This window comes from Elaeis guineensis, chromosome 1 (assembly GCF_000442705.2).
Source record: "Elaeis guineensis isolate ETL-2024a chromosome 1, EG11, whole genome shotgun sequence".
NCBI classification, from domain to species: domain Eukaryota; kingdom Viridiplantae; phylum Streptophyta; class Magnoliopsida; order Arecales; family Arecaceae; genus Elaeis; species Elaeis guineensis.
The window spans coordinates 164,556,497-164,581,087 of record NC_025993.2 but is presented as its reverse complement, the minus strand read 5'-3'; the positions used below and the strand labels follow the sequence as shown (position 1 = coordinate 164,581,087).

The 24,591-nt window shown below is 41.2% G+C and overlaps 1 protein-coding gene across 33 annotated transcripts; it reads left to right on the top strand.

Moving 5' to 3' along the window:
* The first annotated feature begins 1,115 nt into the window (after positions 1 to 1,115).
* LOC105060485 (THO complex subunit 3) lies at positions 1,116 to 23,200 on the top strand. Of its 33 annotated transcripts, none has more exons than XR_012135937.1 (9): positions 1,116 to 1,570; positions 7,297 to 7,435; positions 9,476 to 9,544; positions 12,018 to 12,278; positions 12,364 to 12,466; positions 16,049 to 16,119; positions 16,302 to 16,388; positions 16,658 to 16,736; positions 16,829 to 23,200. XR_012135937.1 is itself a non-coding variant. In XM_073246841.1 (8 exons), the coding sequence occupies exons 4-8, from the start codon at positions 9,289 to 9,291 to the stop codon at positions 23,145 to 23,147; spliced, it is 549 nt and encodes a 182-aa protein (XP_073102942.1). In that variant the 5' UTR covers positions 1,116 to 1,570; positions 7,297 to 7,435; positions 8,222 to 8,315; positions 9,206 to 9,288; the 3' UTR covers positions 23,148 to 23,200. The 33 variants fall into 33 exon arrangements, 10 of the variants coding, with proteins under 10 accessions (XP_073102942.1, XP_073102933.1, XP_073102931.1 ...); XR_012135923.1 differs by having other exon boundaries at positions 16,049 to 16,166; XR_012135910.1 differs by lacking the exon at positions 16,658 to 16,736 and adding exons at positions 8,222 to 8,315; positions 9,206 to 9,333 and having other exon boundaries at positions 16,049 to 16,388.
* Positions 23,201 to 24,591: the final 1,391 nt, after the last annotated feature.

Sequence of the window (24,591 nt, the reverse complement as noted above, 5' to 3'; positions counted from 1 at the left end):
CTTTTTACTTGTAAGAGATAAATTAGCTCAAAGCATATAGATGATGAAGAATTTTCCTCATGATCCATGGAAAAAATATGGCAAGACACAATTTAGACATCTCAAGGTCATTGATCATATGAAAATATACACCGAACGGTAGCTTTGGAAGATCGTTATTTAGTTATGACATACTTTTATGGGATTTGCAGATTATTAATATAATATATCTATTGTGCAACATAAATTACATGTAAGACTCCCTTGAAAAAAGAAAAGCACAAAGATTTCTTGAATACACCTATACAAACATCAAAATGCACCATGTTTGATTGTGTAATGATGCAAGTTTGGATAGATCACTGTATTGCTCAGTAAAATAGGAACAAATTTATGCAATCAATAATAGATTATTCTTTATGTATCAAGATATTAACATACAAGTATGGACAACATAGTTCAAAAAAATAAATAGAGATAAAATAATCATAGGCTGTCATCCTTAGTTTAAACCTCTTACTTTTTGAGCCAGATAGATTTATATTACATGCAAATGAAATAACTTCTAAAAATAAATTTTCAAACAAAATAAAAATATAATAATTTGAAATATAAATAGTTCAATTGTATATTCTTTCTTGATATGCTCTAGTATTTGATTGCTTTTTTTTTCTGATATAATTTGTTACTTAGCCGCATTGTTTCCTAAATATTTAGTGATGATGAATTGTATCTCATTTTATAATTATATACAGAAAATATTTGATTATTTTTTTAAAAAAATATTTTATTATATTTTATTTCTTTTACAATTCAGGGATTTTTTAGAATTAAAATAAATATAATTTTGTCATAAAAATTGATAAACACAACCAATCGAAGAATATTTGAAAAGTTTTGGACTACTTTCCTAATACAGTATAATTTGTTTTATTTTCAACCTGATGTAATTATCGTAAAAGGTAGACAAGGCAGCGCCAGCTGTTACATTTACCGGCTCGATGGACCGGTAACGGTACCCATGCCTCGCGCTGGCGCTGCTTTCGGCACCGGGCATCGAGCACCGAATGCCAGAGGCGGGCAGCGGGCGGATAAAAGAGCTGAAATTCCTAAAATGCCCCTACCACATGCGAAAAGGCTTGGCGATGTGTAGTGTGTAGTCTCTTATTTCAATCTGCCCGTTCTTTCGACGCGGCAAGCAGAGAGAGCCAGCGATCTCCCGGAGAGCGGCCATGGAAGAGAAGACCCCAAGCTTCAAGAACCCGATCTGCCGAGAGTACCAGGGCCACAAGAAGAAGGTACGTGGAGAGGAAAAGCAATCTTTTGGGAATGAGATTTCTTAGAATGCCTATATGATTTCTTTCCCTTTCCTTTTACTTGCCCTGGGATCCACGGAAAACCCTGGATATTTTGTCTCTCTTTTTTCCTAACGGGATGATGTCTTCTTCTAACGGTGAGGTTCACTTGGTGGCGTGGAATTGTTTGGGTACCAAGCTCGCGTCTTTCTTTGTTGATTACAGCGGCTAGGGAAGAGATGACCCCAAACTTCAAGAACCCGATTCGCAGAGTATACCAGGGCCACAAGAAGAAGGTACGTGAAGAGAAAAAGCAATCTTTTCGTGATTAGATCCTTCGGAAACCCTAGAATCGGTGATTTCTTTCCCTTTCCTTACATCGATGCTCATGGTCATGTAATTTGGCTCCCTATATGGTTCGCGCCTGTTCAGTTCTTCTTTGTGCCCCTATGAGGAGGAAAATTAGAATTGGATTGAAAAGTTTTCATCTTTCCGTTCTTTTTGGGTTTGGTGCTTCTGAGAACCAAGAAACGTCGTAAAATGTCAAAATTTCCTTTCAAATTGGTAGTCAACAAAATGCAGTATTCTAGAAAAAGAAATTTTGATTCTTATAGAGTTATTTCTACAGTAGGATGAAAATTAGACCTAAATTGGAAGTTCCCTTCTCCTGTTGGGATCAAGAAAGTAAAATTCATTTGGGTTATTCTCTCAATTCCAATCGAATGCAACTGGATCTAGTAGAGTATGAATTGGCGATCAGAACATATATGGATAGAACTTATAAATGGGGTCTCAAAAAATGGTTTTTTCAAATTTTGTGCATATGTGGAATAAAAATCATGATGATGTTTCCAGATTTCTTGAACAAGTGATGGTTGGAAAATGGTTTTATGCTGGATAGAGAATCTTGTTACGTGAATTAAATGGCTTTTTTGTGGTTTTGAGATTAAGATATTGGTTGTGTTCTGCCAAACAAAAAAGATAAAAGAGGAAAGAACAAAGATGAAATTGTACCTAAGCTTCAAGGTTATATCTTTGTTTTTTTTTCTCTTTAATGAAGGAAATATTATAACAAGTGACTAAACTCGAGTTAATGAACATAAGTGATATTATACCAAAAATATTGTATAATAAGAAATTAGTTATTACAATAACAGAGTTAGTTATATACCATGGTTGTTCAATAACCATTATTGGGGAGACAACTGTTACATGTTCATGTTTCTCTAACAAGTATTTCAAGAGATTGATTGCCGAAAGCCTCTAATATATTCCTTAAATTTATGTTGGTGGGTGAAGGTGTTTATGCTATGGCATAAAGCACATTTTGCTTTGTCATCAAGGTGAAAGCTCAATCCAACTGTAGCTTGCTCATAGCAATTTGGGGTGCATTTTTTGTTAATCACTTTTTTAATGAATATTGATCTTATCATTCTACAAATATATGTCTATTCCAAGGTTTACCATACTCGTCGATACCAGTGTATATCGACCATACCATACCGATATCGAACTAGTATGCTGCATAGGGGGTGTACCGACACTCGAGATGTTGAAACGGTCTCAGTATTAGGCGTATTGACGCTATAATAACACGGTATAGGTACGAGGTCCGGTACCGAGATAGCAAATCTTGCTATTTTTAATAATGTCAATAGCTATAGTTATTCAATTAAAGGAAATGTCTGATCTCAACAACATTTAACACTGGTCATACTTAAATTTTAGTGAAGAATGTGATGGTGCATAGTTTCGACCTTGTTGGATGAATGTCAATGTTCTCTTTACTTTGATACCTCTCTTTAGCTTCACATCTTTATATTTTAGTATTACCTCTTACTTTCAAAATCCACTGATTCATAATAACTAAAAGCTTACTTAACCTTCCCCTCTCTCCTAACTCCTATGACATTCCAGTTTTTGAGGCTATGGAGGATATGTGATACAGAGACAATCGTATAAGGATATAATTGATAAAATAAATCTTGAAAAAGTAGGATATGATATGGATAGGATACATATGCATGTAAATATGTATATATGCATGTGCGTGCAAGTGTACATATATATATATATATATATATATATATATATATATTTGGGCATATGTACATGCATATATACATATGTATGTATATAAAAAAGCATCAATAAAGTATATAATCTTCCAAAATAACAAAGTTCATATTTTATATAGTAGCATTAACTTTTACAGGTTCATCATTAGTCATTATTCAATAAACCATAAAATCCATGCTTTTTTTAAAAAAAAAATCTTAATATTAATATTGCTAAGCTACAAAATTGATCCTTTCTTTCATTTTTGGAGGTATCACGAAAGTACATAAGGTGTAGTAGTAAATATTCAGAGTACTTTTAAATTTTAAAATGTAAGATATTTAGCATAAGTATCAGACACGTATTTGAGAAGTACCTGAAGAGAATAGTTATTCGATATTGACACAATGTGGATTTGAAATATCCATGCATCCTAGGTTCAAGGTAGTAAGTCGAGAAGTACCTGAAGAGAATGGTCGTACAATATGGACACAATGTGGATTTGAAATATCTATGTATCTTAGGTTCAAGGCAGTAACCTCCATTTTAGGAAAACACTGTTTATTTCCTTGTCCCGATTAATAAATACGTCACCACAACTTTATATATCTAGCCCCTAGCAAATGTCTTTTTGGGCGTAGAACACATTGAGGAACTTTTTACTATCTAAGTTATCCTTAGCTCTGTACTATTCAATCATCATGAGTTGTTTTCATGAATACTCATGAAATTCAATATCCAAAAACACATCCCCTCATTATGAGCATCCATTTTTTTGATCTGAAATTGTTGCTCCATTCTACTCGATGAAGTGTTTGATTATCATCCACAATCGATAATGGTTATCCAAACATGTTCTGAAATTGCCCTTCCCCCACATTTGGATATCATACCTATAAACGTTAATTTGGTCATTGCCCATGTTATTTCTTATTTTCTACAAAAAATATTACCATAAGAATCCTCAACCTAGCTAACATTATATAAAAATTATGAACAAGGATAATTGAGAAAATTGGACATGGCAACTTGTGCAAACTACTTCCAAAAGACGGGTCCCAGCTGAACTGTTTTTACAGAAACATGCCAACCTCAATGTAAATCCTACCCATTTTGGTTCAAGATCAAGACATTTCTCTACTCTCTTGAGTCTTGATAATTGACTTTCCAACCGTTTCTTTGAAACAAGATTTGCCGCCTCGATACTCGACTCTACATTGGCACTGTCCTATTATAATGTCGGTATGCTTGGTATTGTATCTAGTTCATCATATCGAGTGTTGGTACACCCTCCATACTGCATGTCGGTTCATTACTGATACGTATAGTCCGTACGCACCAGTACTGACTGATACAACAAATCATGCTCTGAAACTTTCTAAACCCAATGACATCACCAACTTTTTGATAGGAAACTCTGACCATAAATATTTATTTGGATTCCAAGTGAGGTACTCTCCATGTTAATTGAAGTAAAGTAAAGAAATTAATGCATTTACCAATCTCAAAAGTTATACCAAAAAAATGTTTTCACCCAAACCATCCCATTAGCCTTCATATGACCTAATGACTGACTAGTTGATGAAAAAAGACTAACTAAAGTCACTTTGGTTAGTCCCTTTCTATCCATTAATGATCCTTTGATACCTATTCGCTAGTATGGTCAGACAAGTTGCAATTCTCCAAGTCCATTACTACTCCATCAATCAAGTCTGATAACCATTATGAGCTGGCCCACATGATCTTATATTGATAACAAAATCTATGTAAGTATATGCCAAAATCTATGTAATTATATGGTTCCATTCAATTTTTCTGATTTGTTTGAATTTGTTAGATGAAGAAACATCTGTTTTTACTAAGCTGATTTTGTGAGTTGGATATTTCCCCTTTCACTCTTAACTAACTACAGATTTTTCCCCCCTTTTGCTATTATTGAAAAATTTATTGGATGACTGCATCATAACCTCGCAAAGGATCTTCTCCCTTTCCCACTTATTTCTTCCTAAGAGGATGCGTCTTCTGAAGAAAGTGCATTGTTACAGAAGCATTTCCGCTATCTATACTATATTTAAAAAAGAAGAAGATATTTTTGAATTCAGAGAATATTACTTGTAGATTCCATTTGCTTTTTTTTTTTTAAATACTGAAAATACGCTCCTATTTTCTAAAATGTATAACTTATTCCCCCCCTCCCCCTCCCCCCCCCCCCCCAAAAAAAAAAAAAATCCTATGATCCAAAACGGACATGAAATAGAGAGTTTGGGTCTGGAAAAAAAATCATAGAAGCTATTGGGTTAGGTTTTGGTCCCGAAATCAGACCCTAAGAATTATTGGATTGGGTTTGTATTTAGGTAGATCCATAACTGAAATCAGACCTGATTTTACACACATGTGAACACATTCTTATCATTAAAAAAATCAAGTAGAGAGTAATCAAACTGCAAATCTTGTTACACCAAATTTCTATCCATGGCATATGATTTCATGACAAAAATGTTTATGGACATGTAACATATGGTTGTGGAAAATAGTTGCTGCAAACAACTGTAGTCTTTACTGTATATCTATTGTAACTTAACATTTATACCGAGATTGATTATTGTAGATTCTTTTCCTTTTTGTCTTTTGGTTGCTGTGTAATATAAGTAATAACATGGAGATATGCTCTTTTGGGAGCATCTTTTACCCTTTTTAATATCAATTTTTACCCTCATGCTTCACAGTTCATGAAATAGCATTTTGGGTACATGAAAAGAACGTCCAAAGGTGTAACAAATATCTTATTAAACATCAGATGACCACCCAATATATGACCTGATACCTGATTTGCTTTCTTTCTTCCTTTCTTTCTTTTCCTTTCTTTTCTTGTGTGGGGTTGGTGTCTAGTACTGGGTATGGACGTGGAGTTTTAATCAAGGCTAGCATTGGATCTGCATCTAACACATATATTTGGGATTTAGGAATAGATATATGAAACCCAATCCAAACATAACCTGTGGATACTCCTACTTTTGAAAGCACAACCTGAAAAAAAGACAAAAAGACTTCATTACACAAAGGAAAATATTCTTCCAAATCATTTCTTGTGGAGAATTACTTTTTAAAACTGATTTGAAAAAAATATTTGACAAAATATAGAAAGGTTTTCAATTGCTCTTGAAAACCCTATCCATCCATCCGTCCATCCATCCATCCATCTATATATATATATATATATACCTATATATATGTATATATATATGTGTATTTATATATATATGTATATATATATATGTGTGTATGTATATATATATATATATGTGTGTGTGTGTGTGTGTGTGTGTGTGTGTGTGTAAAATAATAATTCTTTCAAATCTATTCCTATTTGTTAATAATCTCTTTAAGAGTATGTTATCATTTTTTCTAATATTCTCTTTTATAGTTTGTAGATAATGTAGCTTGCAATTTTAGTTTCATTTTTTTCCTGAAACATACCTTGCACGTACCATGCTGCTAGTAGTCCGATAAAATAAACTCTGACGTAGTAGGGAAAAAGACTATAAACTTATTCCTTAAGAGTTTGAGCACTTATTGATATTCGGCATTTTATGCATTTGTTTCTTTCTACTTCTAATGGGTTTTCTTTTTTTTTTTTTAATAAAAAAATCAGAGGACATCAAATAAGCAAATACAAAGAAAGATATATGAAAACTGTCAATAGGGTCATTTTGAATATATCTTTCTGTTTTGTACTGGAAAATACTGTTTGAACATTCTATGTTTTGAGTGGTTAGCAACCATACATTACAGTGTTTCATGGGCTAATTATGCAAGGTGTGTGTGTTGCGGAGGGATACTTTAACAGCTTTTTTGTTCAAAGCACATCATTACATTGTTGCTATGAGGAAGAAATAATGAGGAAAAGTAAATTGGATATGTTTTCTCCTGAGGTATTCATGAGCTCTGTACATCTAAAATGCAGGGCAAAATCAAAGATATTGTGTTAAAAGGGCATACAGACACAGCATAGATCTTAGATCAACTATGCTGGGACCTCAAGCATCCTGATATAGTTGCATCTGCAGCCGTAGACAAGACTGTATGCCTTTGGGATGCTCACAGTGAGTAAATTTATCCTAATTTCGATAGCTCAGACGTACTTGGAATTTATTAGTATCCTGCCCAAAGCAATGCTTAAATTCATGATTCCTGCTTTGTGCTTTCGGCATCAATTTCTTTTTTCCTGCAAATGCAACATATTTCCTTTATCTTTATCATTAAGTTTTCTTTATGACTTTTGAGTATTAAGACTAATGCTGTGCATTCATGCGAACTTTCTTGTGTTTCTTATATTTCTGTTAAATCTGTTTCTCTTCATGACTTTACCATAGTCGGTCAACAGTTCTACCAGTTTACGTTCAAAGAAGTTACTTGAGATATGATGTCAGTAGATTTGCTTGATGATATGTTGTATCTCTTGAAGTGTTGATAGGCTCTTAAGCCATGTCTGAATGTAATGAGTTAACTTGAATGACTAGTATCAATGCTAATTCTACTTCAATGCTGAGAATAGGAGCTATTTGTTTGTTTGTTGGGGAAACTGTGTTGTTTAATCTTGTTAGATAACTTTAGATTGCCTAAAAAGGGCAGTCCACTGCACGAGGCTCCCAACATTGAGGGGTTTTGGGAGGATCAATGTTTCGAATCAGTGACCTCCAGGTCACAATGGAGCAATCTTACTGTTGTGGCAAGCCTCATTCTTGCATACCTTAGTTTGTCTATTTTAATGAATTCCACCTTTTTTTCTGACTATTTATCTAGACATGGGGAAAAAAAGGATGGCCTTGACTGCTTAAGTTGCTCTACCTACAAAGTAGATTGATTTATACAGGCATCTGGTTTTGTAGGTGGAAAATGCTCTTAACATTGTTGAATTCTAGAGGAGAAACCATCAGTATCACATACAAACCTGATGGAATTCATATTGCTGTTGGAAATAAGGTATGTGAAAAGGAACTTATTACATGCACTCGCACAAGATTTCTCAACTTTAATGAGCAGTGGAGAAATTCTAGAATTTAATGGGAAAAAAATATGTATGTAAAAAGGAACTTATTTACATGGGGCCAAGGAATCATAATTCAAATCATAGCCTCTTGAAAGACTTTAACATGTAATAATCCTTAATCTCATTGAACAAGCCATATCTGGATTTTTATGGGCTTGGATGTTATGGAACATTCTATGAATGGTCTGAACTTGTAGTGATATCTGTCTCAGTTTCTTTCTGGTGGAATAAGAGAAGTCATAAAGATGACTGCTTAAAACAAGTATTAATTTTATGATAATTAGATCATTTCCTTGCCCTAGCTACTTGGCAATGGCTTTATGAATTCTTATGCGCTTCTGCTATTAAAGTTTTGGCTTTGAGAATCTTCTTTAGTGTCGTGTCCAGTTTATAATGCTATAGTTTTAGCTAAAGCCTACATATGTTTTTCTACCAACTCCATTCTTTTGTCTGCAGGCATGTGTGCATTCTTGTTTCCTACAACGTTACTGATTTCCCATTTTTCTTCTGTATTTTTAGGTACATTTATCTCTTTCTATTAATGAGTGTGTCTGTAATCTATCATACAATTATTTGAAGGAGCATCACTTAACACAATACAATGGCGTGGATCTGCCTGCTTGTTGTCCTTATCATGCTTTGGTTACGGCTGACCTCTCCTGTCAAGTTAGGGTCTAAACATTAGCGGTTGTATGTGTGCAATGTATTTTTGCTTTATGCTCTCTTATAATGTACATATTATAGGTTAAGTGTTCCCATTTGTTGTTCTTTTAGCAGTTTCTGTTCTATGAAAATGAGTATTGTCCATCTGATTTTCTTGTAGCTAATTTTAGTTCATTTAAAAGCAATCTGAGGTGCTAAGGATTGATTTATCTTGGCTTATATTGTGAGCCTATGCAAAGTTAAATGCCAAAATCATGGGAACCAGCATCACACATAACATGTGACATGGTAAGATTAACAAATAAAATATGGTAGCTGTTTTCATAAATTTTGTAAAACTTCTTTTGAATGTTCATCCAATTTCTTTTTTGATAACTTATATAACAATTTTTTGTGTTTGGTTGCTAAATTGTGCCTTGTTTTGTTTCAGGAGGATGAGCTTCTAATACTGGATGTTCGGAAGTTTAAACCGATACATTGGCGCAAAATTACTTATCAGGTAGTTACTAGTTGACACTGGTTACTTCAAGAGTGTCTGAATTATTTTTTTCTTGCTGTTATTTAACCCATTTGTTTTATTCCTTCTTGATTTTTTATATTAGCTGACTTGAGTCTGCTTCTTATATATAATTGAGATTAGATACAAACACTTTTCACCTCTACCTGCTGTGATGTCCTTATGCATATATTCATATTTAAGCTCCATGATCTTTGGTTTTCTATCCTCGAAAAACATCTGTCACGCCCCCGACCCGAGATTTGTGAATCGAGGGTCGCGGCAACCGCCGCATACTCATGAAGAACTCTCTCCATAAGCATGCAAGGCATCTCATCACGATATCAATGCATCGCAGCGGAATAAATTCAAATAATTATTATTCAACTGTAATTCAAGTAATTAAATCAAATGTTTTACATCCAATAAAATTTTTTCACTAACAATAAAACAATAGATCTAAGTTCAATGAAGTTGACAATGCTAATCTCGCTTCTAAAAGCTCTGTCCCAATATTTCGTCCCACGCTTTAAATTAATTATCTGAATCTGAAAAATAGAAAGAAAGGTAATGAGCTAGACAGCCCAGTAAGTAACAAGTATCTCTACCAGATATTTCAGATATTATCTAATTTTCAAGAATAATGCTGCAAATAAACATAAGAGCATATTTCATGCTGATTTAATGCAAATCTAATATTTTTAAATATTAACATATAATATAATCATAAATCCGATTCGATTCAAAACACTCGTAACTCAACAGCCTTGACTATGACCAACGTTTAACCCCCATTGGCGGGGTCCACAGAATACCAGCGCACAACCCCCACTGGCAGGGTCCAGAAATACCAGCGCACAACCCCCACTGGCAGGGTCCACAAATACCAGCGCACAACCCCCACTGGCAGGGTCCAAGAATACCAGCGCACAACCCCCACTGGCAGGGTCCACAAAGTACCAACGTATAATCCCCATTGGCGGGGCCCACTGAAACATAGTTAGGCTGAGAGCATAAATCCGATCTATATCAAAACACTTAGTACCACAATATATATCATAATCTTTCACTAAACATGTGCATAAATCGATATACCATAACATTTCAAAAGCACTTTTCTTTCAAAACATAATTTCATAAATCATGCATAATTTCAGAGAATAATTATTTATTTTCAGAATAAATATGGAATATCTTGATAAGACGAATCATTACTTACCTTTTACGGAGCACTGAATGAATAGATCGACTAACTTCTAGGAGATTCTTTCGTGCCTATTATTCAAAATTATATTTTTACATTAATTTTAATTCAAAATTTAATCTAAATAAATCCCAAATCAAGACCTCACTTAAAATCAGACTCTTCCCTGAACTCGATCAAAATCATCAAATGAAGCCTTCCACTACGCTAATCTTAGAAGGATAACTTTAGAGAGAGAGAAATCAATCAAGAGAGAGAAACAGGCTAGAGAGAGAAAATTCTAGAGAGAGAAAGTAGAGAGAGAAAGTCCAATTCCAGAGAGAGAAAATTAGGGTTCAGTCTGAAAGAAGAGAGAGAAGAGAGAGAAACTCTCTCTCTCATCAATTTCAAATTATTTATTTATTTATTTATTTACTTACTTATATATATATATTTATTTATTTATTTATTTTTATTATTATTATTATTTTTTTCTTCTTTTCTTTTTCTTCTTTTTCTTTTTTTTTTTTTTCTTTCCTTTTCTTTTTTTCTTCTTTTTCTTTTTCTTCTTTTTCTTTTTTCTTTTTCTTTTCTTTTTCTTCTTCTTCTTCTTCTTCTTTTTCCTTGGTTCCTTCCAGGCCGAACAGGGGACGGTGGGGGTTCTCCGGCCTTGACCGGCCGTTCGGGCCATGGCCGCCGCGGCGGAGGCCGGCGGCCGACGGGGATCACTCCCCCGGTCACGGAGGAGGGTGGCCGGCGATCAATTTCGATCGCCGGCGCCGGAAAATTCAAGGAAAAGAGCTCAAAAACAGGGTGTCTTTCTCGACCGGAAATCGGCGACTTTCGTCGCCGGCAGCCGCGCACAAATGCACGGGGAGGAAGGAGAAGAAAGAGGGGAGGAAGAGGAAAACTTACCTCAGCCTCCGGAGACCTCGTCGGCGGCAATCACGGTGAGAAATCAAAGGGTGTCTGCGGCCTTCGATCGAGAAAAACGGAGAGAAAGAGAGAGGGAGGAGGCCAATGATCGGTCTCAAGAGGGAGGGGGTCTTCTTATAGGGGATCCTAGGACTCCGAGGGGTCCTAGGAGTTCGATTTTGCCTGGGTTTAGCCGGAGAAGAAGACTCCTATCGGGAGTCTTCTTCCCGGTTTTGCATACTCTATTTTTTTTTATTTTTTTTATTTTTTTTTATTTTGGGCTTTGATCTGCTGGCTGGGCTGGGCTTGGTTGGGCTATCACAACATCTTTCTCAAAAGCCACAGTAGAGTTTCACTTTTATTATATGTCAAGTGCAGGTCGAATAACCAGCAACAAAGCAGCTATTTTCTACCCTTATCCATATCAGAAAAAATAAAAGAGTTGCTGCCATGGGCTTATCTTTTTGTGAAGGCTTACTGTCTCATAGTTTGATAATTAAAAGGAGCATGCCAGTGCTTTGATATTTGGTGAATGTGGCATTAATGGAGTATGGCCTCCTCATAGGTGGATGAGATGCACGGAGTACAACTGGGGAACTGTTTTTTCATACTACTGGGAGTTTGTTTCAAGTTCCATTTGTTAGCACATAATCAAGCTTGTTATTTAGTTCCAAACACATGGAATATATAAACTCTCTCATAATAGAATTTTATTTTCTTTCAGCAGGTACTGTTGAGGTACTGGGTTATCCATCTCTTAAGCTGCTTCACACTTTGGTGGCTTGTCCGGCAGGTTGCTCTTATATCACAATTGATCTCATATGAAGGTGATCAGGATATTCTTCTTCTTATTATTTTTAATCTGCATCCCATTCTCATATCTACCGTTTGTGACAGTGGTTTTACTTTATGAATAAGAGAATAGAATAATTACAAAAGTAAATGCTAGGCACTTCCTCTTGCATGGAGTTGATGCTCTGGTCATTCTCATTTCATTTTTCACTCGCCTTGGGCAGAACATGCCCACAATAGTTTCCAGATCAGTTAGTACTAAAATTAGTAACTCACTTTTTGGGAAGGTGATTAAAATATCATTAGAAGAAGTTGCCTTGTTCAGCACGAACATCAGCTGTCTCAAACTCAGTAGATCTGCATTTACTGGGACTTTGCCAAGAAAATGGTAGCCTTTTTATTCTTCTGAAACTCTGCAAAATAATAAACATGTATTTCTTTCCAAAATCTTGGTTGCATTTCATTTTTCTACTTGGTCACTTGAGAATTTGAATATATATTAGTTGCCACTAAATTAATATGTTCATTCTCATTGTGTACACGTGGTCCTAAATTAGCTTTCTATTTTTTAGTTGTGTTCATAATGGGATTTGATATGCTCCAACTGCAGACTATTGGAGTTGGGGTGAAACCCATATACAAGGTCAGTTGGAAACCAAGGCTAGGATTATGAAAATAGTAGTGGGTTCTGATGGTCATCGTGGTTCCATCCCTCAAGAAAATTATTTGGCTAGGAATTTAGCCAACTGAAGCAGAAATTTAAATGCCCAGCTGAAAAATTGACCTCTTAAATTAGGGCCATGCCGTCCCACCACTTTTGGATATTTAATTCTTTTGGTTGGCATATGAAATGCCACTTTGAAGGCTAAGTTTGCTTTGGCTGTATGCTTTGTTCAGCCCAAAATTCTTTCTAGCCTAAAATTTAGCCCAGGCAAGACCAGTGGCGTGACTATAGATTGTAGGCTTCCTCTGTCATGGGAGACCCCACTATAACATTATACTGTTGAGATCATTCAGAAAAAGATAACTGAAATCTGTTGCTTCTCCATGCTATACATTTCTAAGATGTCTTGGTAGATTGCTTGGCAAAATTGGGATATAATTATTGTCATGATGTTGTTGTTCATTCTAAAATTTGGAATTTTCATTTCATTAAGTATTCTTATTATAGTATTGTCAATGTCAGCTAAATTGCTAAGCATCTTTTTCCTTAGGGTTCATTTGGTTGGGGGTAATCTGGCATGGCAACATGAATCCCATGTCAGATTGTCATGTTTGGTATGAAAAATGAAAGAGAGAGATGGTAAAAAAAATTGATGGGCCGCATGTTTATTTTCTGGAGAGAGAAGGTAAAATAAATACCATGGGAGGGTTAATATTTGGTAAATTTCTGAGTGGTGGTAATCCATATTTGATAAAAATATCCCCAATAAAGCTGCATATGTGATCATTAAATTTGTTTGATGTCTTTTCAAATTCATTCAATAAAGAGCTTTTGCAAAAAAAATTAAGATGGAGATGGTATTATGTAAAAGGCTATGTGATTATAATTATTATATAAAAACTAATTGGAGATGATAATATTATCCTAGTATTAAAAAAATATTTTATGTTGAGGGCTCGTTCTTTTGTGGGTAAATATCATGGGAAAGTTGGTCAACTTTCCTATTGACCAACTTACCCATGTTCTCACAGATTTCAAGATGGGTAAATTATTTTCCATGGATGGCATTTATCCATGAAATAGGAGGAAAATTTTACCCATCCAGGGGATGGCTAAATAATTTTCCCATCAACCGGTAAAGTGATCTCTTAATTTTATTCCTAAAATATCTTTTTTCTCGTTTCCGATGCCTCTATCGTTAATGCCTAATAACTCAGACTATTTTTTCCAAAGCTTAGTTCATGTTCTTCTTCTCATTATCTCTTTGATCATTACCATCTTCATCCGTGGTGGTTCTGCTTTCTTGAATCCTCCAAGGTATATATGCAAAATTATCTTATCAAATTTTTTTTATAAATTTTTTTTCTGCCTCTGTTTTTTTTTTTCCCTAATTTTGTTCCATTCCGTCTCTGGGGGAGGGGGAAGACGCAGATGTGGGGGGGCAGAGAGGGAAGACGCGGATGCTGGGGGGTGGGTTGGGGGGGTTTTGGGGGAGAGGGAAGAAGCGGGGTGCTGGCTGGGTGGGCGGGTGGGGTTGGGGTCTTAGTCATTATCACAAGAACTCATTTTCACTGCTCTGGCCTTTCAAGCACTTGTTCCATTCACGATATGAATTCCTAATCAAGCACTATGCCCCAGCATCAGTGAAATGATCTCATTAATAAAAGGTAGAGCACTATGCAAGCATCAGATATCAAACAGAAAATTGAAGGGAAATAAAAAACCTTGACGAGCCACATACATAATTATGAAACAAAAAAGAAAGAAATCAAGTTCTGGAAAAGAAATTCTTCAAAATATATAGAAATATAACTTGAATTTTAATGATAACATAGAAAAGAATTGGATATCCAATTAGACTTCCAATATCAATAAACTGTTACAAATTGGACTAGTGTTACATCAAAATTTGTCAATCAATCTTATCATAAAAGAACTTACAGTCACAGTATCTAAAACTATTCAAGAAGACTCAGCTCCAGTTTCCTCAGTTGCTGTTCCAAGCTAGCAATTCCAAATGAGTCACCCTGAATGGTCCCAAGGAATGGTTTGCCATATACAAGAACAATCAGAACCTTGTCAGGCTCTTGAGTGAAGCAAGCACGGTAGAGCTCTGTCAGCCCATACTCAGGCAAGAACCGCTCGGACTCATCCTTCATTTTCTGCTTCACTTCCGCGATCATGTACTGAGATTCCTTCAGGCATTCCATCAAAGGGAACACATTCTAGCAAGCAAAAGTTTTAGCTTTTTCAAACCGTTGAGCAAAGCATTGAATCAAACAAATTCCAAAATAAAATATATCTTTATTAGAAGTTGATAATTTTATTATGTTAGGATAATTTGGTATAGACTAAAAGCTTAGTTTGGTACAAAAAAAATTACTTAGTTTGGTACAAAAAAAATTAAGCTTTATAAATAAATCATCAAATTTGACCCAAGAAGCATAAAGGGTATTATGGGAAATATGGATATAGTTTAGCAACTTACCCGGGAAAGTAATAATGCAAAAGAACATGGGTAACAGATTTCAAAGCCACTTTCCCATGTATAAAAGAACATAGGTAAGTTATTTTCCTGTCTGAATGTTACCTGGGAAATACTTACCCAGAAAAATATAGTTTCATAGGTAAATCTTTTACCGACAAAAGAACGGATCTTGAAGGGTATATTTATATATTTGGCCATATTTGTATATAGATTTATCTCTAATCAAACGTAGTAATTTTTTCTAGTATCATTTTCCAAAGTAATTTTTCCATTAATCAAATATAGATAAAGTTATTTTCCTCTGCAATCATTTTTTTAGATAAATAATTTCTAGGAATCGTTAAATTACCTTGTAATATAACATACCCTAATCAAACGGACCCTTACATAATTCTGTTCTTTCAATACCACTGGATGTTACAGTCATGACTTGTGCATATCTTTGTTTGTGACACAACATTGTAGGCTACTGAAGACTAAGGGTTGGCCATTGGACAATGTAGCAAATTCAGTGTTGGACACCATAGCAAATTAAGGTTACTTAACAGCAGTGATTTGAACATACAGCTCTCTAGGAGACCATGTATGTGCTGTCACTTTCACATAACGAGGAGGCTTGTTTCTGGATGTGTCTGATTATGGGCAGCATCTGCAAAACTTTTGGAAAGGATCCAATGCAGCATGAATGTGATCTTTTTCGACTGCTTCTATGATACAGATACTTAGCTGTTGGAAGCACTGATTCATTGGTCAGCATCTGGGATATTTCAGAGATGTTGTGCATTCAAACAATCACAAAGCTTGAGTGAGCTTCTCTGACTTCTCATTTCTTTACGCATTCTACGAGTTTTTCATCAAGGTAATGCTGCTTGAACTAAATATTAATTCAGGCATTGGTATCAGAGCCATCTGGAGCTAAAAACATTTCATAAACTTGAATTATTATCTATGTGGGAGCAATACAGAGCTTCAAATGAGAAACATGATTTGATAAAGTTCCATGGGAAATTGCTTTTTAGCTGCATGTCATAAGCTTTTCTAGATAACTGCTCTTTGGCAATATCTACATTTCAGATGGCCTGTCAGAACCATTAGATTTAATTACAGTGGAGAATATATTGCTTCAGCCAGTGAAGATCCTTTTATCGATATTGTAAATAGTTGCTGGGAACCTTTGTCTCTTGCCTTTGTTTTGGGAATTTTTGGTGAGCAAAAGCTTGATTGATAATCTTTTTCCATCTCCAGTGGCAGTGTTCAGACCGGGCAGTAGGGTGCATCAGATCCTCTGTAAGGCTGCAACGAACACCGTGGAGTGGAACCTTAAATATAATTTTCTGGCATATGCAGGAGATGGTAAGAACAAGGACCAAGCTGACAGAGGTACGCTTTGATGTGTCCTTTTTTCTTTTCCTTTCACCTTTGCACACTGTTTCGATATGTATTTTTCCCCAAATCTGGGAGAATGGTTGCTTGAACTTTCTTGGGGAGAAAGGGAGGGAAGGATGCAAACAAGCAGTCAAGCTGAGTATGCTGCTGGTCTCCAGGTTGCACATGGATTTGGGTCAACCTGAGAACCAAACTGAACCAATCTTGTTGCTTTGTTTTTGTTCGGTTTTTAGATAGGATTGGGTCATTCTAGGTCTGACTTTTTTGGAACCTAGTTGGATTAGGTCGGGTCTGGGTTGAGGGTTGGGTAACTTGAACCAACCCGATCCATATACCCATGTATACAAACTACTAGTTGGATTGGAGGTTGTGAAACCAGAGAACGAACTTCATTATTGTTGGGGAATACCCACCGACCGACCGACTTACGGGCGGAGAGACCGACCGACCAACCGATGGCCGGAGGGACCGACCGACCGACTTACGGACGGAGGGACCGACCGACCAACCGATGGCCGGAGGTACCGACCGACCGACTTACAGTCGGAGCGACCGACCGACGGACGCCATCACCGGCCAATTATCGGCTCACGACCGACTGAGGATATGTCGGACGCACCTTTCCCGACCGACTAAACCCAGGGGTCTGCTGGCCGACTCACGTAAAACTCGCCGACCAACGGAGGGGCCCGACGCCACTCAGCTGGCCACCGACCTATGGTCGGTCGACTCCTCTGATCGCCGTACAGCCGCCAGAGCTTGTCAGTTCTGCCAACAACATGCGGCACTACCATCTAGGGGCATTATCTCGCCTAGGGCATTGTCAACCCTAGTGATTTGACAGCCCCACGGCGACATGACACTTTCACGGCGACTCTGACAGTCTACAGTGAGTTGACAATTCCTCAATTGTCCGCGCCATTAATGACGGCGCCATACTTGCTCCACTATATATATCGGGGAAGGCAACAGTGCAAGGGATCCGCTCCCCCCACTTCTCGACTCCAAAAACACAGGCTCGCACCTCTCTCCCTCTCTCCCTCGATTGAGCTCTCTGTCTTCATTTCACTATTGCCCAGTCACCTCTCTGACTTGACCGTCGGAGGGTCCCCGCCGGAGCCGCCTCCGGTCAGTGTGGACTTCTCATTTTTGCAGGTGCCCGTTCCCCGGCGATCGGATGACAGAGGCGATTGGCCGCAACAGATTGGTGCGTCAGGTAGGAGACAGAATGACAAAGACAAGAGTCCAACGATCGAGGATCACCGAATCGGCGAGGCGCTTTTCCCGTCGGGAAGAGGCCTCCCCGCCACCACCGGCGGCGGAGCCCAGCTCCCCGCGCCCCGCGGTGATCACGGAGGCGCAGATCGCGGCCATCGTACGGCAGATGACCGTACTGACGGACGCAGTCAAGAGCCTCCAGCAACAACCGACGGCCCGTCCGATGCCCTCCAGGAGCAGCCGTCGACGACCGCGCCGATCCCCGTCGCCTCCGCACGAGCGCCCCCAACAGTGCTCCCACGGAGAAGAGGAGGGACGGCCATGGCGCGACGACCGACGGTCCCAGCGGCCCTCTCCTTCCCTGCTGGAACGGGCAAGGAAGGAGAAACGACCGCGCACGCCGTCGGCCTCCCTCTCGGAATCTTCTGGAGACTCCACTCCTGAGGTCTCCCAGCATCGACGAGTGGACGACTACGAGCGCCGGTTCGAGGAAATCGACCGCCGGCTCGCGCAGTTGCAGATGGACGGCCAGAAGTCTTCGAATGACGTCGACTTCCAGACCGCCCAACCTCTCTCCCGACTAGTCCTCGACGAGCCGATTTCCAGTCGGTTCAAGATGCCACACGTGGAGCCATACGACGGCTCCACCGACCCAGTCGATCACCTCGAGAGCTATAAAGCTCTCATGACGATCTAGGGGGCAACCGACGCTCTTTTTTGCATCGGCTTCCCCGCCACACTCCGCAAGGCTGTCAGGGCCTGGTATTTCGATCTTCGATCGGGAAGTATCCACTCCTTCGGACAGCTCGAGCACTCGTTCGTGGCCCATTTCAGCACCGGCCGGAAGCCGCCGCGAACGTCGGACAGCCTTTTCTCCCTCAAACAGGGGGAAAATGAGACGCTCCGACACTTCGTGGCGTGATTCAACACGGCCACGCTTGAGGTCCGGGACCTCAATGAAGATATGGCTATCTCAGTCATGAAGCGGGGCCTGAGGGCGTCCCGATTCACCTACTCTCTGGACAAGACCCTCCCCCGGACATACGCCGAGCTACTGGAGCGCGCATACAAATACATGCGCGCGGACGAAGGAGCATCCGACCGACGCTTGGCCGAGCCCAGAGGCCCGAAAGAGAAGCGGAGGAAAGGTCGGGAACCCGCCGAACCAAGCAGGCCCCCGACCTATAGTCGGGTCTCGCCACCCCGACGAATCCAAAAATCACCCCGGCAGAACTATGCTGCTGAGATCCAGTTTCGGGTACAAGCCTCGAACGGCTTCCCGAGCATCCTCGTACCCGACCCGGTACGAGAGGTAGCCGCTCTCCAGAAGTTCTTCTCGGTACTCCTCCGAGTCCCGGAAGACTTCAACGGCCCGACTCAGAGCCTCCTTCGCCGACTCGGCCTCGGCCTTCGCGATGTCCGCATCGGCCTGGGCGACGGACAAGCCTTCTTCGGCCTTGGCGAGATTTTCGAGACTCACTCGGAGTTGCTCGCGTTCGGCCTCCAGCTCCTTGGCGATGCCGTCTCGCTCGTGTCGGAGCCGACGGATGGTCCGGGACTTCTTCTTTACGTCGTCCTTAGCCGACTGAAGTTCCGACTCTGACGACGCCAAGGCCCCCTTGAGTCGGGAGACCTCCGAAAGTCGGGAGACCTCCCCCTCAAGTCGGCCCTCCCGGTCGACTGACTGCTGCAGCTGATCGACGAGGATGACTTTGTCGGCTTCAAGGGCTCCGACTTTGTCCCTCCACGCCGCACGCATCTCGCCGAACTTCCGATATCCGGCCTCCAGCTCCGAGATATTGAAGACCAGCTGCACAAGGTGAAACCGACCGATGAGAAAGCAAATTTATGAGAAACTACATTCAAAGTCGGAGGAAAGTGAAACTCACTCGGATCATCATCGGATAGAATGAAGACAGCATGTCGGACACACGCTGATTCTTCATTGCGTCAATGTCGGCGGGAAGGAGGAGCGCCTGGCACAATTTCCTGGCCAAGTCGTGGTTGGCCAGGCCCGACGCACCTTCGGGAAGTGGAAAGTCGGCCGATCCTCCGCCAGCCGACCGACCTTCGTCACCCGACGCCATGGGAGCCTTGCCTCGGCTAGACGCCCAGGCCCTGACGTCAGAGATTGACGGCAGGCTTGACCCCGATCGGGTCTCGACCGACGGTGCGGCGGCAGCGTGCGTCGGTCGCTCGGGTTCGCGGGCCTCCTCCCGAACTTCCGAAGCCTACTGAGCGGTCGGCGCGCCATCTGCAGACTCGGCAGCCCATCTGTCGGGTGAAGCGGCGCCCTCGACCGACGGTCCCTCGGACGGGACATCGACGAGCACTGTCGGTGCTGACAGTGCAATCACCGGCTCCGCCTCCGACCCAGTCGGTTCGCTCGGCGGAGGCGCACGGGGCCTATTGGGAGGCTGCGATGGCCCGGCGCCTTGCGCCGGCCTCTTCCTTACGGCGTACTGACGTACGTCAGCTGCCGTCAGTCGTGTCCTCGGCGGCATATCTGAAAAGGACGATAAATAGTCAGCGCCAGAAAGGAAAGGCAAAAAGAAGAAAGAGGTGTCGGAAAAATGAAAAACCGACCTAAACGGGGGATCGGGCTAAGGCCGGCGTCGTACAGGGCCTGCTCGGTGACAAGCTCGCTCTGCTTCGGCACCGAGATGTCCTTCAGCCGGTGGAAGTCCTCCCGATCATCAGCCTCCACCCGACTGTTCTCATTCGGCTCGGTTCGGGGTTCCCCTAATAGACGGAAAACCCCCAAGAAGCAGAAGACGACGCAAAGAAAAACTGATTCTTCCATCCGTGAATGGACGATGGAAGACCAGTAATGAAAGAGAGCCCTTTCTGAGGGACGAAGTACCACCACCCTCGGGCTTTAGGGTGGGGTCGGAGGACAAAGAAGACTCGAAAAAGGGAGATCCGAGGTTCGGTCGGCAAAAGCCGACACAAAAGTGCAAAACTGACTATCAGCCGAACCGAGTTCGGCGCGAGTTGTGCCGGGCACAGCCCGTAATAGTCGAAGATATTTCGGACGAACTCCGGAACCGAAAATCGAAGGCCGGCCCGGAGGTCCTCCAAATAGAAGGCCACCTGGCCCTCAGGCGGGCTGTTAACCCGACCATCGGCACCAGGGGCGAACAGTCGAAACTGCTCCGGGATGCGATAATGCTCCCGGAGCCGATCGACGTTCGGCCCCGAAAGTGAAGAAACCTCCACCTCCGGGGTCGACCGAGTGTCTTCGGTCGGCTCTTCCGACTGACTACCTCGTGGGGACGCCCTAGCCATGGATTCAGAGTAGATGGCAAGGAAGAAGAAGAAGGTGGGGAAGATGACAATGGCCCTTAGGAGAAGAAGAAGGAACTGCAAACGAAGAGTGGAGCGGGAGAATACCTGGAGCGAGGACTCACGCGGGCAGAGTTTCAACAGTAAAATAAGGAGGGTGAAAAAAACCAAGTGGGGGCGACTCTGTATATATAGTGCCCCCCAGCGGTCGAGATGAAGGCACGGCCAACGAAGACTCCCCAGATCCTGCCGCGTGGCGTCATCCGGGCCGTCCGACGGTCCGACGGTTCGACGCACCTGCCTTCAGATCGTGCCACGTCACCCCCATCCGCTCCACCAAACCCGTCCCAATAGCTGCGCGCCACGTGGCGTGAAGGCCGCGACGTTTCGTATTCCCGAAGGGACGGCGGGAGCGGCGGGAACGGCGGTTCCCCTTCCCGATGGGACGAGACGTCTGACGCCGGCATTACGTCCGGCGCCTGCGGGACGTCCGACACGGCGGGGCGTCCGATGGCGGCATGACACCTGACGCCGATGGGACGGGACGTCTGACGCCAGCAAATCACTCGGCGTTTATGAGACGCCTGACACCGTATCAACCGACGGTACGGTCGGATCTTTGCATGCGACGAATCCACTCCTAGTCGCCCGAGATTGCTGCCCAAATAAAAGCATCCGCCAGCTCACCATCCGACTCAGGAGTGGAGGGGGGCAACTGTTGGGGAATACCTACCGACCGACCGACTTACGGGCGGAGGGACCGACCGACCAACCGATGGCCGGAGGGACCGACCGACCGACTTACGGGCGGAGGGACCGACCGACCAACCGATGGCCGGAGGTACCGACCGACCGACTTACAGTCGGAGCGACCGACCGACGGACGCCATCACCGGCCAATTATCGGCTCACGACCGACTGAGGATATGTCGAGCGCACCTTTCCCGACCGACTGAACCCAGGGGTCTGTTGGCCGACTCACGTAAAACTCGCCGACCAACGGAGGGGCCCGACGCCACTCAGCTGGCCACCGACCTATGGTCGGTCGACTCCTCTGATCGCCGTACAGCCGCCAGAGCTTGTCAGTTCTGCCAACAACATGCGGCACTACCACCTAGGGGCATTATCTCGCCTAGGGCATTGTCAACCCTAGTGATTTGACAGCCCCACGGTGACATGACACTTTCACGGCGACTCTGACAGTCTACAGTGAGTTGACAATTCCTCAATTGTCCGCGCCATTAATGACGGCGCTATACCTGCTCCACTATATATATCGGGGAAGGCAACAGTGCAAGGGATCCGCTCCCCCCACTTCTCGACTCCAAAAACACAGGCTCGCACCTCTCTCCCTCTCTCCCTCGATTGAGCTCTCTGTCTTCATTTCACTGTTGCCCAGTCACCTCTCTGACTTGACCGTCGGAGGGTCCCCGCCGGAGCCGCCTCCGGTCAGTGTGGACTTCTCATTTTTGCAGGTGCCCGTTTTCCGGCGATCGGACGACAGAGGCGATTGGCCGCAACAATTATCATTAGCTTTTACTTTTCTTTCCATTTTGCATGGATTGGTCTGATTAAATGTTTGCATATACTTGCATTATACATTTGCATAATCTTAGTGTCATCTATAACTCTCTTTCCCTTGCTATCTCTTTTAGATTCTCGGTTGACTTCTTGATATGTACAAAAAAACGTTTGTGGTTAAGTTGATGGATATGGAATTTTTCTTCATTTGTTAGTCTGTAATTTGTATTAGACATAGCTTGGGAAATTTTTTATATTTTTGTACAAATTATTAGGTTGCTATTCTTGGGTTTTATTTTTCTATTATTTTTACAAAGCATCTTCTGTGATAGCTTCATTTTTACCAAGCATTTTTAATAAGCTTCATTTCTGTTATTGGGTTGGGTTGGGTCCGGTCGCAGCATTGGTTGGTTCAATTCTGGTTCCAAAATTTAAGAACCAATTGGGATTAGGTTGGTTCGGGGTCAGCCTCTAGGCCAAACCAACACCCTAATCGGCTCAACTTGGTACATTTGAAGAGCTGCTCGAGCTCAAGCCTAGCTTTAGATGAAGTGTTCAAGCTCCGCTAGGACCTAGCACAAGCTTTAGAGCTACTTGATACAACTGCGGAAGACTAAAGCTATGTGATAAAAGTACATCTAGACATAGAATTTTGAATGTAACTATCAATTTAAAAACTAAAGATTTAAGGATCTAGATGCTAAGAAAAAGTGGAAGGGATAAAAAGAACTATGCCTTCGAGACACTTGACAACTAAGAACTTTACCAGCTAGTTGCATTACCAGTCTCCAAAATCTACCGAGGTCGCATGGAATCCACCATATAGAAAGAGAACAACGGAGTGCACCAGGTAAAAGAGAAGTTTTCTTGATTTTTTCCATTTTTATGAAAAGAGAGAACGTGGGATATTTAACCATTTATATTGATGAGTTTCCAAGACACATAAATCTTATTTTGATATGGAACCTATTTTCTGAAAAGAAAAAATAAAAGATAATAACAAAAAAGGTTTTATTTGTTCGACAAATTACAAATGTTGTTCGAAGAGAGAAACAAAAGAAAGTTGGCCAAAAATTTGGAAAAACATCCTCAAGTCAGCAAGGGTGTGGAATGGCATTCGTTGTTAAGTTGAACTTCATCAAAGGCACATCATCACGGTAGGAATTCAATAAAAGGTAGGAATTCAATAAAATGGCCATAGCTTCCTTGTATATGCTCCAGTTGAGGTGATTTAAGATGCCTTGGAAAGCAATCTCACATCTTGGAAGTGATTTGAGCTGGAAACTCAACATGTAATGATTATGATAATGCCATCTTTGGGACTACGTATGATGGACTGCAACTTGACCTATTATTATCGTATTTGCAAAACCTTAAATACTTGGACGCTAGTGGGTCAAGTGTCGTATCTTCCATTCATTAAGCCTGAGAGAGGTCTGGAAGCCGCTGGCTGAATTGTCGTTGTGAAGGGTGCAGGGTTGACCCTTGACCTTGTTCCCCGCAGTTACCCATGCATCTATGACTCTTTTCAGTTTTGTTGATGTGTGGCTGTGATTGCCCATCCTGCAAGACCTTTGATCATGGAACTCGGTGTAAGA